At 33.4% G+C, this 19366-nt stretch overlaps 1 protein-coding gene across 1 annotated transcript in view; it reads left to right on the top strand.

Moving 5' to 3' along the window:
* Window positions 1–4996: 4996 nt before the first annotated feature.
* The window catches only part of LOC129941015 (protein CBFA2T2), a 72898-nt gene continuing 58528 nt past the window's right edge, over window positions 4997–19366 (top strand). The window contains exon 1 of the mRNA XM_056049554.1: window positions 4997–6006. Within this exon, the coding sequence (XP_055905529.1) occupies window positions 6004–6006 (3 nt within the window). The 5' untranslated portion in view covers window positions 4997–6003. The remainder of the gene's footprint in view (window positions 6007–19366) is intronic.

The following is a 19366-nucleotide window of genomic DNA, read 5'->3' as shown; positions in this document are numbered from 1 at the left end:
CTTTAAATGGCAGGTGTTCCAATGACATTGTGAAATGTGTTTTTGTGTGAGTCTTGTGTCGGTAAAGTAGAGAATATTCTTGTACCAATGTGTATGTGTAGTCTACCTATATGATAACACCTGCTGTGCATTCTACATTTTTTGGTGAATATTTCGATGTTGTTTGTTGCAGCTGCAAAGTTTATTAGCAGAAGTATAGAAGATGACGCCATCATCGATGATGACCTTTAATGGTAAGGGACTTCTGTTCCTAGGCAATTTTGATTCAAACACAGAAAACTTAAAAATTGATGGGGTGGTTTATATGTAATTCGGTAGTTAGAAAGGAAGGGTTGCAGATTTCTCCCCATCATTACCAAAAGACCTTTATCTCAAAAAACTTATGTACACATGGTACATTTCTATATTGTACCATCTGTACATAATTTTTATGAGATAAAGGTCTTATAGTAAATCGAGAATCAAACAAAACTGTCTATTCTCCTTTAAGAATGCAATTTAAGTTGTTTTTATCTTGTTTGTAGATTGTACGCAACGTACTCAAGGGGTTAATTAACATTATACCCTATTCAACTATCAGGAGGTCATAATACAGTTTTTGAAAACAGTGTACCTACCCTAAAAATACGTACGTACAAAAATATTGTATAGTAAAAATAGAAAGTATTTCATTTGACGCCTATTGAACTCAGCTGATATTTGAAGCTTCATAATACTAGTTAAATGTTTACCAATTATGCTTAGAAATCGCTTGCCAACCGAACAAATCTATCGATTTATCCTCGTGTTTGTAGAAATTGATCGGACACCTTATCATTCCGTGTTATGCATCTGAACTTGCATCCTAATCTAAATAAAGTTCCAACTATGTACTCAACAATTGAAACCTTTCGTAAATACTCTCGGATAATGACCGCCTTTTTTTTGAAGATCATGAATTGGACGAAATGTGGTTCCAACGAGATTGGTCAAGAAATTCACACAACACGACCAATTATAGCTTTGTTGCGTTTAAATGTCCCAAGTCTTATAATTTTATGTTTTAACAACCTTTATTTACCACTAAGATCATGCGATTGAACACATTTATATTTTGTTTAGTGTGACCGTTTCTACGCGAACATTAACATTACAGATTTGCTTACCAAGATATTATTCCCGAACAAATGATAACTCACTTGTGCTGATGTTTAATAAATAAAACACAAATAAATGTCTGGCTTTCTTGCAATTTATTTAAAAAACAAAACTACGTTTTTAACACACAGATATTTTCGAGCTAAGTAACATTATCCTGTTTATACGAGTATATTTTGTATAATGATCGTAGACTCAAAATGTCTTTGGGATCCTTTTTATGTCAAAAGAAATTTAAAAGGAAGAGATGATATAAAAGCAGGTGTGGTTCCTCAATGACTTGTAATTAAAGAATATTTAAATGACAGGGAAAGCATTCCAGAATATATAATCGTATCACATTCGTCTAGTACGGCTAAAAAACAAATATCTCTACTTGGAATCACGACTTAAATTAGGCTTAAGGGTACACCTCAATTTTAAAGGCAATACTCATGTGGCCAGCCCTTGAAAGGGTTACCAAAATATGATGAACAATCAAAGAATTGCATGTATGGGTTCTACAAATGTCTTGGGGACTATACTAACTGCCGCCCAAGAGACATTTCTCTCGCTAACCCCTCTTTAGTCAAAGAAACAAAAAGCACTATCGACTTTGACCTAGAAACTCAAACAGATTTTGTAAAACCTTTGAACCCAGTAGTCCTTTCAGAAATATCTACTAAGGAGTAATAGATGAAAAACAGGGTCATAAAAACAAAACATGCATCGCTTTTTTGTGGACGGATCCAAAACGGAAGAAGGATGGGCTCTGGTATCCTTTCATATAATCCAAGCCTAGAATGATCAATAAAGCTCCCAGACTACTGCAGTATTTTTGAAGCAGCTAAAGACATTTCTTTTCAAAATTTGGTAAACTAAAACAACACCCAATCAGCAATTAAGTCCATATCCACCACTGTCACAAAGTCAAAACTGTTAATAGAGTGACGAAGGGTGTTACGTTCACTAAGCGAAGTCAACAAGCTTACCCTTTCTTCCACAAAAGGTTTCTTGAAACTGCAAAGAACAGGTGGTTGGCTTTTGAAAATTGTAGGATTGCGAGTATTCAATAACCAAATATTTCCAAAGAGGAAACAAAATAATTTTTTGAAACTAGGCAGTGCTCATTAAAATCGTTGATTAGGGTCATAATCCCATAGTAATCAAATCGGATTTTCTACCATTGTTAATATGAACGTTTGGACACAATTCAAGAACTTAATGAAACTTCAAACTAAAAGATGATTTTTGAAAAATTATAGAAATTTTTTTTTTTCAAAAAAAAAACTAAAAATCAGAAAAACTCATGAAATTTTTATTTGAATCGATAGCACTGTTCATATAATTTAATGATTAAAGATTATTTCAAGCAAATGTTGACCTTTTTGAGTCAACTGCTTAGTCCAACTTTGACATACTCTTTTCAACATTTCGACCGGCATCTCGCGAAAAAATGCTTCAATGTTGTTTTCCAATGAGTCAATTGAAGCGGGCTTGTCTGTATCAACATGAGCTTTAACATAGCCCCACAAAAAATAATCTAAAGGCGTTAAATCGTACGATCTAGGCGGCCGAACGTGACATAAAATGTTCAACGAACTCACCTCTCAATAAGTCCACTGTTGCGCGTGCTGTGGGGCATGTGGCACCGTCTCGTTGAAACCACATGTCATGCAAGTCAAGGTCTTGCATTTTGGGCAAACAAAAGTTGGATATCATCTTACGGTAGTTACGTTACGATTCGCATCATCTTTGAAGAAGTACGGTCCAATGATGTCACCAACCCATAAACCGTACCAAACTGTTATTTTTATGGATGCATTTGTAGCTCTTGCAATTCTTCTGGCTGATATTCACTCCAAAATCGACAATTCTGCTTCGTCAATGAACTTTCAAAAAAATCTTTCCAAGAGCCCGTTCGGCTTCAATTCTTAAACCAGCTGTATTTTGAAATTCATAACACCTAAATCCTTACGCAAAATTTTCCACGTTGTTGAGTAACAGAGGTCCAATTGCTGCAAACGACGACAAATCGATAATTGATGGTCATTATTAACACTGGCCGATACAGCTGCGATATTTTCCTCAGTTCGCACTCTACGTAAGCGTGTTGGTGGTTTAATGTCCAATAATGTAAATTTGGTAAGAAATTTAGTCCCAATAGCCCGAATAGCCGGTTCAAGTGGTCGATAGTCGATTACCACTAATCATTAAATGGAAGAAACGGTCAATGAACTTTCTTAACCGAGCACGCATTTTGATAATAAAATTCAATAATTTGCAAGTGTTGTTCGTTTTTAAGACGATTCACGGTTGAATAATAGATTAAACTGAAGAATTTCAAACCTTGCTAATAATTATGGTGATTTTTCATTCTAGAAGCTTTCTGATTGCATATTTTATGTGGTGCGATTCATTGCACCCATAAATAGATAATAAGTCATAAGAGGGAAAACATTTGTACTACATTCACTTTTGAAAAATCAAAACCTAATTACCATTTTAATTTTGCATTACGAACGGATTTCATGATACAGTTTTTCGGGATTCGTAAAAATTTCCGATTGCGATGGAATTCATGATAGGGCTGAATATGTTACATGGCGCATTATTAGTACTCTAATAAAAAAAAGACATAACACCACCATCTACCCCCTTAGTTACAAAACATAAACAGAAAACCTAGGACCTAAATTTTTTCAAAAACTCATGAATATATTGAAGCTTAAAATTAAATTAAAAAGTAACAACTACATAGCTTAACACTCGAGCTTCAACTATAAACAAACATTTTAAAATTTGAACCAAACGCTCACACTGATAACGATGGAAGGATAACTAACCTACCCTCATTACTGCGGCTCAACATTTCGCTCGTTCAAATATTTTGCCCGTTGTTCCACTCGCAGCCGCAATTGCCGCATCAAATACATTCAACATCCATCATTATACTAGCAATAAAGTGCCAAAATGGTGAATCCAACACTTGATGTATCTATACTACCCCAAGACCGTTCCACCCACAACCAAACATTTTGTTTCTTAAATGAGGCAGAGAGAATATACACAGAGAGAGAAAATCATCAACCCCAAAGCTTCATCCCCATCATCATCCCCTTGTGCATAATAACGAAAAGAACTACAATAACAACAACTGTTGGGACTACAAAAATACACATTACACATCAATGACATAACGGAATGTGTTTGGACAAATATTCGCAACAAATGTTTTGACAGAGAGAGAGGCTGCTGCTGCTGCTGTTACTGCTGCTGATGTTATGTTATTGCTGTAACTGTTACCTATATATCAGCACATCACTACATCAGCAGTTATCTAAACACAAAACAGGGTGGCCATAGTGGTGCAAATAACAACACGGCAGACACTACGACGTATACGTTATACGATACCATATACCTAAGAGTATTGTGTTGTGTTTCTGTGCAAAAGATATTGCTAACCCTCAATACGGCCTGCTGCCATCATCAGCAGCTGTGGGGTCGTTTCAAACACCGGCTGTGCCTGCCATCCATCTCTATACGACAAACAACACTCTATCTATACCTATACATTTCGATTCTCGAGTAGGACCAAAACTTTCAAAGGACGGGAATGGGTAAGTATGGAAGTCCCGCTCGGCTCGTCTGTTATCAACACTCGTCGTGTTTTCTATGTTCCTCCTGTTCAACAGCTGTTCACTGCATTACGCAAACTCCAACACTTATAAATACCATCATCATCCCCCGGAGAGCACACATCCAAAGAAGAAATCCATTCGAGGAACTCAAAAACTGAGCACTAAACTGCTGCTGGAAAATGAGTGTTCAGTTCAGATTCCGATCCGACAACAAAAACAGAAAAGGTACAGAGCACAGCAATCACCCGAATCGAAATCACTTCGTATTCGACCTCGGTACTGCGAGCATGGAACTCGCTTTCCATTCCACCACAAAGTAGGCAAGGCAGTTTGATAGAGAGTATTTTTTATTGAAAACTTGGTGTACTGACAACAATTCAATCCTCTCTAGACTCTATTTCTGTTTTATTTTTGTATCTGTGGAATACGCGCGGCACAGCGATAGCTCCTTGCCTTTGGTCTGCACTCTGCTCTGCTCTGAACTCTGAAAGTCTGAAGACTCAACGAGACACTACAGTGGTGACGGTTCGACTATAGTTGAATAATATATCGTGCACACAACATCCCCAGCTTTATTTGCCCGCACTTGGTTTTCGACTTTTCGTTCAATGCCTGAGTTTCAGTTCGAGACTGCGAGTACTCTCTGTTTAGTCGAATTTTGACTGTGGAACGGTTCGAACGTGTCGTATAGTGGAAATAACGATATTTTCCAACTCGGTAGCGGTACCAAAACCTGTTTATCCAGGTAAAACAGTGAATAAACAAAACAAAAACCAATCTTACATTCCTACCTTTCCAGGTAGATACTATATCTTTTTGCTATTGTGTCGAGTGAAAAGTTGTGTTTAAGTGAAAAACTTAAAAATCACGCTGACAATGTAAAATAAAAATAAAAACGTCAGTCAAAAATATCAAAAAAAAAACAATTTATTCCAAGATTTTATTGGAATGAAAAAGATTAATGAATAATAAAACTGCATTCCAGTGAACACGTGTTTCGATTCAAAAAGCCAAATGGTTCGTTGATCCAATTAACGTCCGTCGCGCGCGAAAAAAAACTTAAACAAAAGCAAAACAACTCTCGATAGAAAATTTGAATACTCGTACACTTAGCCTGTGACTGAGACTGTGAATCGATTTTGTTGAAATAACAGTGATTTTGATTAATTCTTAAAACAAACAAATACACAAATACAAACAAAACGCATCAAAGAGGGAAATAGCATCATCTGTCCGGTTAATTATGGTGAGTCAGCCTCAGCCAGCATCAGAGCATGGAATTCTTTATATGGTTCTTATTTTCTGGTTTTTGTTGTTGTACCTATCTGTCATAAATTCTGCTTAAAATGGAATGCAGTTTCGTATCTGCACTTCTGCAGAGCCAGAGCGGCTTTGAAAGTTGGAACTGGCTACAGCCTGCGGCCTATGGGTTCAGGTTCAGGTTAATCGGGGCCCGGTTGCAGTGAAGGGACTTTTAATAACATCACAACTGTACTGATGTTGGCTCATTGGTGGAATTGGTGTTGTGTTGTTTCGTTCGGTTTTGCCAGACATTTGTGCAGGTGGTTTGAAGGTTCTTTGCGGCTCTTTACAAACATTGTCTTATTTTGTATAGGAATGTTAGCGAATGAATTATTATTTATCTTAATTATAGGTACAGCTGTTTTGTGGCAGATCTGTTAATTTTGTGTATAGTGTTCTTTTTATTTTAATTACATACCAAAGTACATAATACGGGCCCGCACGTGTTTCAAAGAAAAGAAAATACCTATGGAACCTATTTTTTAAGATTTCAACATTGAATTTGTTTTGTTTTGTTCTTTTGTTTTGTTAAAGATTTATATTGAAAACTGGACTTTTTGTCCCAGGTGTGAAGAATTAATTTGAATTGTTTCTTCTTTATAAATTCAATATCAAAAAAGTTAGGTCAGGGATTTTATTTTAAATAATAAGAGTTATCATAGGTATTGAAAATGAAACTATAGATGCATGCAATAAGAAATAGCTAGTTTTTAAAATGAAAATGTACTTACCTCCATCAACCTAGGTAACAACAAGAAAGGCAGACATTTATCTTTTCAGGCATTGTTCTTCTTTTTCTTTAGTTTGTAGATAAACTGGTTTACGTACAAGTTTCTGGAGAGTTGTTTCATTTAGATGACCGGAGAAAAGCAATGGTTATAGCTATAAGATGTGCAATGCTTGCTAAAAACTGGATTTCTTTCTTGAGTTCGGTGTACTTTACTAAAATTGTTGAATTCTTGTGTTTGGGTTGTCTTCATATTACTTATGAAGACAATCGAAATTGAAAGCTATACCCAATTAGATTTATGTACCTATTTATGAAAAATTTTAATGAATATAATGTATCTTTAATTTAAAAGTATTTACTTACGAGTTTCGATTTTCAAAATCCTGATTTGATGTGTTTTGAATCTTTTTTATCTGATTATCCACATACCTAATCTCATGAGATCAACAATATCATTGTGTTTTTCCATCCTTTTTTGTATTGTCTAGATATCTTTTCCTATGTCCTTTGAATATAAAGGAGTATTTCCAAAACTATCTTTAATAAGATCCAAATGGAAATAATGGAACCTTATTTTCCCATGTTATTTTATCAAAAACATTTTGAAGAATGATCTGGAATATTTATAATGAAATATTTAATTCAATGGAATTAAAAGAAAATTTGAAATTATAATTAGACTACTTTAGTAATTGATACAAGTGGTAATTTTTGAACTCCCTAATTGACCTTGAAACTGGTTTCTCTCAATGGTTTCAGACCCAGAAGATAACGTCGAGCTTAAGAATCTGGACAAAAATTCTAGCGCATTTTACAAAACAGAAATTTTGTGAAACAATTCTGAACTTTCTCAATTCTATCCGAAAATGTTTGTTGGAAAGGATTCCATATGACATCAGCATAGGTACTCAAGTATTGATCTAACTAATGAGTTATATAGAGATGTAAGCGTATAGGGATCCGAAAAGTCAGTTGAGTTTCTTTTAATGAAATAGAGCTGGCTTTAGCTACAATAGCATCCAAAAATGAGGAACAAATGTAAACTTGGAATCAAAGGAGACACCCAAATCCTTTACTGTAGCAGTTCTCTGAAGAGGGATACCATCAAGAGATTACGCAAACTCATAAGTTGAAAGTTTCCTAGAGACAGAGATAGCGATGTGCGAAAGAAACTCAAGTGATTTTGTCACCTTTCTTAGTAAAATCTATTTTATTTAATCTAAATATAATAAATAGATGAATACTAATAATAAAATTATGGAAAAGATTACGTTCTATAAATATCTACCATCAAAATATTTATTTTTATCTTAATAATAACAGAAGGTTACTTGGATCTATTATATTCCTAGTTAAAGATTGGGCAGGTTCAGACGACATAAGGGACTTCAAAGTTAGCCAAGTTTCTAGCACCTATCTGATTGGTAAGCTGCCAAAAATTACCTTCCAATTAAGGCAACTTTAATGGAAAGCTGACTGGAAAGTTAGTCAAGAAAAATCTCCCTAAGTATCAAGTCAAGTTAACTTATGTCAAAGTGACAATTGATATTGTTTTTTCATTCAACTGAAAGATTAACTTTATTACTCTACTTTCTGTCAAAGGGTTCCTTGTTAATTTGGAAAAGAAATAACTAATATTTCTTTGCAATACAAAATACAAATCGTGGAATTGTAGCTTGCCTGAGGAGTGTTTTTAAGACAGTAATTTTGTTGGTACTTTTTGTACTATGAACTTAAAGTAGAGATTTGCGAAGTAAAGTTCTGAAATTCATGACGCTTAAAAAACTTACTAGTTGCCTTGGTCAAAATTTAAGTTCAAAGAATGAAGTTGACTGCAAATGAAGTCCCTTATGTTGGCTGAACCTGCCCAATAAAACAGAAGTTGAAAAGATACTAACAACAGATTTTATTTGAAAATGTTTGACTCATGGTTTTGACTTAAAATCTTTGCATTGTGAGATATGCAAGAAAAATTACATTTGTGTTTAACTTTTAGATACTTTATGAATTTTATCGAACAAAAAGTTTTTCACCACAGGTATTTTTCCTTTGGCGTCGAAAAGGTTGTTTTTAGTAAATATACATAAGTGTAGTTCTAATTTTTAAGCAACAAGAGCTAACAATGAATTTAATTAACATATTTTTTGTTTTAAAGAAAAATACTTATTTGTTGTTTTCTTATTAAAATATGTCTATGTACGTAAATATCAAATTGAAAATATGGGGTTTATTGGAAAAACCGTCTTATTTTTAGGCTGTTATTACTTGTTATCAATTAAACAGCTTTTTTATTCCGTATTTGGCTGTTTCTCGGATTTGAAGAAAATTTGCTTTGTGCATATTATAAACAACTGGAGCCATACTCTGTAATTCGTTTCGAAAGCAAATATTTTCAAAACGAATATTTTGCACTCTCTATTTCTAATGCGGATAAGAAATCTAGTACTTTCGGAATGACAAATTCGCAATTGGATTTTTAGTACTTGGCAATGAGTTTCCGAATGTCATTAGAGTTTGAATAGAGTTTGTGTTAATTTTTGTTAAATAGATAAAATATAAGTAGTGTTAGGTTATGTTAAAGTGGCTGTCCAAGATGGAAACGGACACACTCAAGCCAGTTTAATGGCCCATTGTGATACCACATGAATCTTGAGGCTTCCTTCTAAGCTCAATTTAAACAGTTTGAGTCCCTTACGAAACGTTAGAAGCTGATTATGTAAATATGATTCAGATCGTTTAGATCGTTAAAGAAGAATTCTCCTAGGTAATTCTTGCGTTTTCAATCCAGATCAGGGCATGTACAGAGAAGATGAAGAACTGTTTCCTCCTCTTCCTCGTCCATACAGCTTCTGTAAAAATCATTTGGGAATACGCCTAGTTGCGTGGCGGTTATGACACCAAAATATAAGTAAGGAAATAATAATTTTATTCAAAATGTCAGCAAATAAATACCATTACAGGAATTATGAGCGAAAAAAGTGCTTACCAAACAAAAGGAATTTGAAATTATGGTGGAATTCGTATGATTGATGAAAAAAAGCAGCTTAAACTTTCTAATCTTGAATTAAAAAGAGATGTGGCTATTGCAAAACAGTAAAGTGTTAAAAAAGTAAAGCTCCTGGTTTGCAAAGATTTCGATTTGAGCGAAAGAAAGCCTCAGTGGGCCTTCCTACTCTATATGATGTACCCTTATGAATATTTGTTGAGAATAAGAGCTATTTTGTTTTCTTTATGTATCTACTATTCCCATCTACAAAACATGTACATATAAAAAGTTTCATAAAAATCGGCTAAGCGGTTGAGACGTTTATGTTATAAGAAACAAATTTTTAAGTACTAGCTTTTACCCGCGACTTTGTCCACATTAGATAGTTTTTTTCAATAATAGTATGAAAAAACCTTTTTTGTAGGCCATACTAAGTGTGATTGTCATAGGTTAGGTTAGGTTAATACATTTTAAGAAGATAGGTTATTGCAATACATTTTTGTATACGATGTTTTTTGTTTTTCCTTCCTTGGCCAAAACGTGAAGATTTTGTGGGTTTGAGACTCGTGAGCACGCTACATATAACGTTCCATGGGAAAAACTGTTTTTTTTTTTGTCCAAGTTTACAGCGTTTGACCCTGAGCTTTATTTACTGTTATTGCAAATGTTGCTTTCAGAGGAAACTGCGTTCTTTTAAACATTTTTTCCTTTTGCTATTCCAGTCATGATTATAGCCTTTATAATATTTCGTCCTAGGTGAGTAATCTGCAGCCGTGTACCATTACATAACTTTGTTGCGGCAAGATTTCTAATTAACAGGACTGGAACACCAACCTTCAATTTCAACTTATGAGAAGGCACCCCTGATAATTCAACTCTATGGGTAGTGATGTAACTTGCTCAGTGTCCAAAAAGTTGTCTACTGAGAGGTACTCGACGATATCTCCATCCACGTCCGACATAATTTGTTTGTTTATCTGGCTATGTCTATCTCATTAGTTGGATCTAAGATTGTCCTCTCACACAACCACTACTGCCCATATTTGTATGCAGGTTTGGATAGACATTACTTTTTAATTCATCTGTGCTACAGACAATTTGACAGAATTCATGACTCAACGTAATCGAGCCGTTAAGGTCAAAATTAACTCTAGTCCTTTCTTATATCTCAAACTATCTCCTTGCCAAATTTCATTTAAATCTGTTCAGTAGTTTAGGCGTAAAAGCGATTGGTCCTTTCTCAGGCATCAAATTATCTCCATACCAAATTTCATGCAAATTGGTTCAGTGGTTTAGGCATGATTAAGTAACAGACAGGCAGAAGGAGTTACTTTCGTATTTACATATAATATTAGTATAGTGTGATTCATCACAGAAATAAATGATGGCTGTTTAAAAAAAAAAAATTCTATTAATAGAGTTCAAAAAATTACATGTAAAATGCAATTGCAACTGAAGGCATCTACCGTCATCCCAGTACCCCAAGAAATAACTTATGCAAAGAGATCTTCTTTTAAGTGACTATTGTTACAAATGTAACTTTTTGTAACAATATTACGTTACTAAATGAAACTTTTGAACTGTAAAAATGAATGATTTTTTACCAAACAATCACAGATATTGGATTGACAGATCAATCATTTCTAACAATAAAAGTCGTACGTAAATGATTCTAACAAAGTCCAACAATGAGTAACAATGGCAATTTAAAAATGTTTGACAATTTTTAAAAAAGAACAAAATTCTCTGAACAACAATTGTTATTCAACTCAAATAATTAAAACTTAGATATTTCGACTTTAAGACTCAGATAGAATTCATATAACATCTCTGCATGTTTTTTCTCATTGCCAAAACTGTTCAAAGAGATAAATAATAAATAAATTATAAATTAGGCTCAAACTGACTTACAACTCTCAAACATTCCTGAGTGCTAATAATGTTGTCATGGACAAAGGGGACTTACAATTTATAAGCCAAATCCAAACGTCTTATTTGAGAATCACTTTTTATTACAAGAATTAATGTTGGAGGATTTGTCAATTCCTCGCAAGAGCCAGTACCAGGTTAGGTTAAAGTGGCTGTTGGTGGGGAAGTCCAACACACTTAGACCATAGTATGGTCCGTTGTGATACCACATGGATCAGTTGATAAACTTAACTCATCGAACCAATTGGAGCTCCGAATGAAGCATAGGAGACAAATAATGTAAGAATTTTTTAGATCGCTGGTACCGTTGAAGTAGTAGTCTCCAAGGTGGATTCTACGTCTTTGTGATAAGGCAGGGCAAGAGCCAGAACTTAACTTTAGACGAAACAGGCGGAGATTGATTATCATGCCACAGGTACAAAAATATGTTAAGGACGGAAAATTTCCCAAAAAATTAGTCAATTCATTTAATGAAACTAAGTTATTAAAGAAAGACTTTATGTGGCCTACTTATTGGAAATGATGTGAGCATACCCCTGCTAATCGATAGTTTTTTAGAGGAGATTCATATAATTATTTATATAAATTAAGTTTTCTCTAACCCTTCACCGAATAGTTAGTTGTTAAGAATAAAAGTAATTTAGTGACATTCATTAAAAATAACAGATATTAAAGAAACTCTTATTTTTAAATAAAATTTAATAATTTAATTAGTTGATAAACGGCAATTACAAGCTTCAAAATAAAGAGTTGTAAATATTTTTTGAAAACATAAATACGAAAAAAAATATTTTGTCAATAAATTAGATACAAACATTCTAGAAAGGGACGCCCTAATTACCAGCAAAATGAGAAATATAATCTAAGGCCTGATTCCAATTCCATGTACCAAATACTTACATATGTAGACTTTCATAAAAATCGGTCATTTCGGAAAAGCCACGCACAATGCGACACGAGATTTTACTAAGAAACTAGAGTGCACTTCTTTAGCTCAAAACACGCTAAATAGTACGATCAATTGGGATCACTTATTTTGTAACTTACGAGAAACTTACGTAAATATTGACGATATGTGTAACATTTTTTATTTAACTCTATTTGAGTGTTTCTACAAAACGATTCCATTTAAAAAGACTCGAAATAACTTGAGTGTTCCACCATGATTTGATTCTCACGTTAAACTATTAAAAAACAAAAGTAACAAAGCTTAGATAAAGTACAATCAAACAAGAACTGATGATGATTCTACAACTGTTATAAATTTTCCCCACTTAAATTCTATCAATTTCGTTATTAGTGAAGATACTGTCCTTAATAGTATCATACAACTTGACGTATGTTTTAGTCCTGGTCCCGACGGTGTACCATCATCAATTTTAAAGCAATGTGCTGCTTATTTAGCACACCCGTTATGTGTTCTTTGCAACACGTCCCTGAGTAACTCGCTGTTTCCTTTTATCTGGAAGAGCTCCTCAATAATACCAGTACACAAAAAAGGTACAAAAACGAAATAATGAACTACCGACCTATTGCTAAACTATCTGTGATGCCTAAACTATTTGACTGTAATTCAATTATCTGTGATAACCAGCATGGTTTTGTTAAAAAGCGTTTAATTGTTACTAATCTGTTTAACTTTACTATCTTTTGTTTAGACGTTTTTGAAAAACGAGAACAAGAAGATTGTATCATTACTGATTTCAGCAAGGCCTTTGACAAATTTTGTCATAAAACATAACTTTTAAACCTATCACAGCAAGGTTTTAACGACAGTTTCTTAAACTGGATCTCCTAACATTTGCAAGACGTTATAGTGTTAAATTTAGTAATGAGGGTTCAAGTTCATTTGTTGTGAATTCTGGTGTCCCCCAGGGTAGTCAACTTGGTCCTATTCCTTTGTTTTATTTATAAATGACTTGTTGATGACATTAAAATTTAAAAAGAAATTAACTCTACATCTGACTGTCTTCTCTTACAAGAAGACTTAATATTATTCAGGGAATGGTGCAATAATAATCATCTTGTTTTAAATGTTGACAAATGTAAAACCATGAGTTCCAAAAAGTTCCAATCGTTTTTAGTTACATGTTCATGTTTGATTCTTGTCCTTTAAGTAGTGTATATGTATTTTCTGACTTAGGTGTTGTCTTAGATCCTAAACTAACATTAAATGAACATATTAAATTCATAGTTAAAAAAGCAAATAGAGTTCTGGGTTTTATTAAGAAATCCTCATGTTTTAAAATTACTTTTTGTTTCATTTGTGAGACCAGTCCTGGAATATGCTTGTACAGTATGGTCACCTTACTACGTCGTACACATCACATCCACTTCGTGGTTTCATGACTTTCTCTCATAAATCCTCCTTCTTTGACAAATCATAGGAAGTACTTGCAGTTTTGGTTTATTGTTGGAATAATAAACGGGAAAATTTCATCACCATCAGTTCTTGCTAGTTTAAACCTAAGTTTTAGTCGTTTAAGTATAAGACTCCACAAACCATTGAATACTAATTTTTGCAGATCAAACTATGGTGTACATAAATCAATTAATTGGAATCTATAATAAATTTTACTCTTGTACAGTACAATTTTACAGCAGTCTAGTTTAAGTTTTTAGATTTTAAGTATATATTAAGAATTGCTAACGTTAGTATTAAACGAATTATAAATAAATGTTTTGTTAGTGTAAACTAGTGCAGACATATTTCTCCATGAAAACAAAAAAGCTACACTTTTCAGCCCAGAGTAGTCGAATGGTCTTTTATGTTATCTCCAAAAATTGTTTAAGCGTCGTTGTTACAAATTTTTGGAACGACTGTTTAAATTGTTGATTTGTTAATCTACCAATATCAAAATTAAAAACATATGTTTTTATAACTTTAAATCGGAAAGTAAATACATATAATGTTAGGAAAATTGAAGCTCTTAACTTGCTTGAGAAATTTAATAAAATTGATGACATAGGTAATAAAACATTTTAGATTGTTACAAATCGTAACGTAACTATTTGAAAATCCTTCTCCCTTCTGAAAAAAAAAATAAAATTCAAAACGGTTGACTTATGCATGAGCTATGGTGATGACAATGTACATTAGGATACTACTCATTAACGGTGTCACTGCCGTGCGCTATGCTATTTAAGAAACAGCTTCCATGGATGACATTTCATCAATGACTTCGATAAACTCTTTGCCATTCCAAGCAGAAACTTGTTATATTTCACTAAAGCTACAAAATTACTTGAAAACTCTTTAACACATTAACACCAGCCCACCAAACCCAAACCAAGCCCACTTCCCCTTAATCAAATGCCAAATAGAGGTTGGTACAGGACGAAACTGGGCAGGTTGAGACTACATAAGGTACTTGAAAGTAAGGCAAGTTTCTAGTATCCAATTCCAATTAAGTCAACTTTATTGAAAAGTAAGTCAAGACAAATCTGCATAACTATCAAGTCAAGTCAACTTTTGTCAAAATTACAATTGATCATGTTTTGATCAATGAAAGTAGAACTTTATTACACTTTGATTTACTTTTCTATTTAGTTTTTTTAAAAGGGATCTTTGTAAACTTGGAAAAGAAATAAGTAATATTTCTTTACATTAGAAAACGCAAGTCGTGATGGACTTTTAGCTTGCCTAAAGAGTGTTTTGTCGACAATAATGTTTTTGATAGTTTTTACAAGCTTTAAATGTATGACACTTAATAAACTAACTAGCTGCCTTGCTCAAAATGCACGTTCAAAGAATGCAGTTAAATTCAAATGAAGTCCCTTTTGTTGTATATGAATCTGCACAATGTAGTAGCTACGGAAAAAAGCTGATTCTGCATCTGTACACTGCTCTGGCGACAGCCAAAGAAGCAAGCAGTCGTTTCCACCCCTGCTATTTACATAATTAAAAAAAGAACAGACCTCATAGCAGCTGGTTTCAGGCAGCTAATAGTTTATATATTTTTTAGAGAGATTAATCAAAATTCAATAGAAACATAGTAAATAAAAATATATATAGCAAATATAAAGATTCATAGAAAACAAAACTTCCCAATTCCTAACAAAACAAATAAAAATTCGATTTCACAGTAAATTCCACAGAAAATAGCTAAGTGAATAGCAGCAGGATATTTTGGAGTCCAATACAAGTTCGACCTAGATGAACCTAATTTCCTGACCTCAACTTTCGTATCTAAGTAAAGCTTGTGTTGGTATTTTTGGTAGTTGTATCTTCTTACAGAAATAATATGAAAAAAGATAAAATGCAATACATACCTACTAGACAGGTAACTTGATTCAAAATAAACATTCTTGGGAACTATAAATTGTGGGACTAACTAATTAACACTTGAATTACTTTACACAATATTATGAATAACTTATTTTAAACAAAATTAATCCCGGTCCAGCTGTTTTGTTGCATCCTATCGGCCAGTATACTTCTTATTGATGTTGATTGCTGACCTTGATACATTGATAGTTGATGGCAACAAGAACACTCAGCTGTCATTTCGCACTTAGTAGCTCATGCTTAGAATTATTCACCACACAAAACATACACTACACACATTGAAAACTTAGATCAATTCACCACACATTTATCAGAAATTCATGATATTGTTCAAAAACTATGCAAGTCATATAAACCCATTTGGAAGTGTCCACATGGTCTTATATCGAGCAGTCTTTTTACAACAATTGATTTATACGGGGAGAACACTTTTAAATCTGTTTTAGAATGCGTGAATATTAAGCTAGATCAGATGTGAAGAACATTTGTGTTTCTGTTGTGTTTTAATTGCTTTTTTACATCATACAGGGTTATAAATTTTGCGTTTTAAAAAATAAACGTTAATAAAACAGATATCAAATATTTTTTTTTATGATATTTATTTTGTATTATATAAAGTTTGAACGTTGACATTTTGTGTGAAACTCTACAACATTTAAATGGCCACCACAAAAGTTGGTGCAAGCATCGATTCCCCTTAGGTAATTTTCGACCTTTTTATGACACATATTGGATTGTATCTCAGCCATAACTTGACGAATGTTGGTTTTTAAGTGCCCAAGAGTTAATGTTTATCTGAATAAATACGGTCTTTCACGTAGCCCTCCAAAAAATAGTCCGGCGGCGTAAAATCGCATGATCTTGGCGGCCAGGAAATGTCTCTTGCAATAAATCGATATTTACTCGACTTGTGTGGTATGTGGCCGCCGTCTTGTTGAAACCACATATTCACATAGTCGTATTCTTCAATACCAGGTACAAAAATACTCCATAATGTACAGAAAGACGGGCCAAATTCGACAAGTTCGGGTTTTCGGCAGCACTTTCACTTACAGCATTTTTAGTGTTACGAGTGCAACGATGATGCACATGCCTTACAATATCTGTAACCAATCTAGTTTGACGATAAAATAAACAATAATCTTTTCTTAAAGCACGATATGTGGCTGCTACATAATAACCAATTTTGTAACAGGCTTTAACAATTTGTAAGCGTTGTGCGATAGTTAAGCTATCCAGTTTCGTACATGTCAGACTTTAAACTGACAAAAACTTTGTTTAACAATTTAGTTTGACAGATGACGAATTCCAGCGCTATACTTTTGAAACCGCAAAATGGATAACTAGATTTAATGTGGTGAATTTCAAAATTTGAAGTAAATCGTATTCGGTTGAAAATGGAATTTAGCCAACAAAGAAATGTCAAAAAAAATATGGGGTATTCTTTGAGTTACTAGACTTAGGCCTATTGTTTCAGTGAGAGATCATTCTAGTTTCAGAGTTAACTTCTGAAACATGTTTTTTAGTCTATTATAATCTTTTAGTCAACTCAGAATTAACCTTTCAAATTGGGTGAGTATGCTCTGGTTTAAATATACAGATACTGAAATTGCAATGAGAAAGTTATTTTTATGCAACGATGAATAGTTTTTTGGTTATATTCAGACTAATACTTGAGCGATGGGGATTTATACGAAATTTACACTTTTTAGAAGAAAAACAGACTTTTGAGATCGCTGCCAATTAATTTTAATTAAATTGAACAAAAGGAACTCATCAGATTAAAAACACGACAAAAAAAAAGACGTTTGCTCTCAATCATAGACAAATAGCCGTGTTTTTTTGGTATTCCATATATAGTACAGTGAGAAGTTGCCAAAAAAAACGATCCGCAGAAGTCCAGTTTTTATATTTTAAAGTTGATACAATTGAATATTTGCCAGAATAATTTATCAAAAAATTCCACAAAACAATTCATACCAAGGGTAAAATCGGGTAAGCTGATTTTTAGTAGTTGACTATCAAAATCAAGAATATACATACGTCTGTGTAAGGTGATAGTCGATTTCAGAGTTTTAACCAAACAATTTGACATAAAATAAAAACTTCAAGAAGAGGCTTTGTTCGTAGACTACTACGAACTTGAAGCTCGTCTCAATTCTGTATATACCTGAATCGAGTTGAAATGAGCTTGATTTCCCGACCGGAATCGAGTCAAAATTTGTGAAGAAAATCCTGTGTGGAGGAGTTGGTTTTACAGATAATGCATTATGGTCTGTTTATTTGCACATTTGTGTACAAAAAATATAGTTTTGTTTGAATCTAATAATAAAAAAAAATGAACGTGGAGCAGGTAGCATATTCTTGTATAGTGCTGAACTGTTCAGTTATTCATTGTTTAACACGAATCAAACTATCTCAATTGCACTTCATAAGAAACATCGAAACAACATTTGCATTTTAGAAAATGCTGTCAAACTAAATCATGTTTAAATCTTCTTCTCCGCTGGAAACACCTAAAAGATTTATTTAATCTGCACTGAGTTAACCCTTTGGTGGAAACAAAGCAGAACTTAATTATCTTTTCTGTTGTTTTCTCTTGCAAAATAAGCCCAGTTAGTCCATTTTCATTAACAAAACTAAATATTATCAACAGTAACAGATGTATTTTTTCCCCAATGGAAAACACATGATTCCAAATGCACAAGCACTCAACGAACACAGCCATAGAGATACAAATGCAATATCATTCGTTCAAACATTTGCGAACGAAATCACATCCATTCGAGATCCATTCGAGGCTCGTATAAATGTCAAAAACCCATCCATAGTAAGATTCTACTTTAACTTTTATCGGTAGTATCCAAACTAGATAACCCCATTATTTGCAATCTGCATAATTTTCCTCTAGGGTTTGCTCAAAATATGTAGAAAACGTTCACCAACAGTTAACAGGTAACTCACACGCAAATTATTTGGAATCTCCTGATTTACAAATCTGAACATTTGTTTGTTTAAAGTGGGTTAATTTAAATCCCAACTCATGCCCTTGTAAACCAAGTTTTCATGAGAAAAATCAAAAGCTTGAGACGTTAATTAAAGATTAAGTTAATGACCCAACTTCGTTTGATTATCACCATTCATTGATACATGGTTGAGGTTACAAAACTGGGTTTCTGGTTCAATGATGCTAATCAATCGAGATCTATCTACTGACTTAATCCATATTTAAGGGCTCAAACTATAGATTACTAAACAAACAATAAACATAATTAGCTGGAATCATTATGGATTAAAGGTTATCCGTTTTTGAACACACTAGTGCTAGCTTTTAAGAAAAAGTCATAATCTATTTATTTATTATTGATAAG

Source organism: Eupeodes corollae, chromosome 1 (genome assembly GCF_945859685.1).
Source record: "Eupeodes corollae chromosome 1, idEupCoro1.1, whole genome shotgun sequence".
Lineage (NCBI taxonomy): Eukaryota > Metazoa > Arthropoda > Insecta > Diptera > Syrphidae > Eupeodes > Eupeodes corollae.
This window is presented reverse-complemented; position numbering and strand designations above follow the sequence as displayed.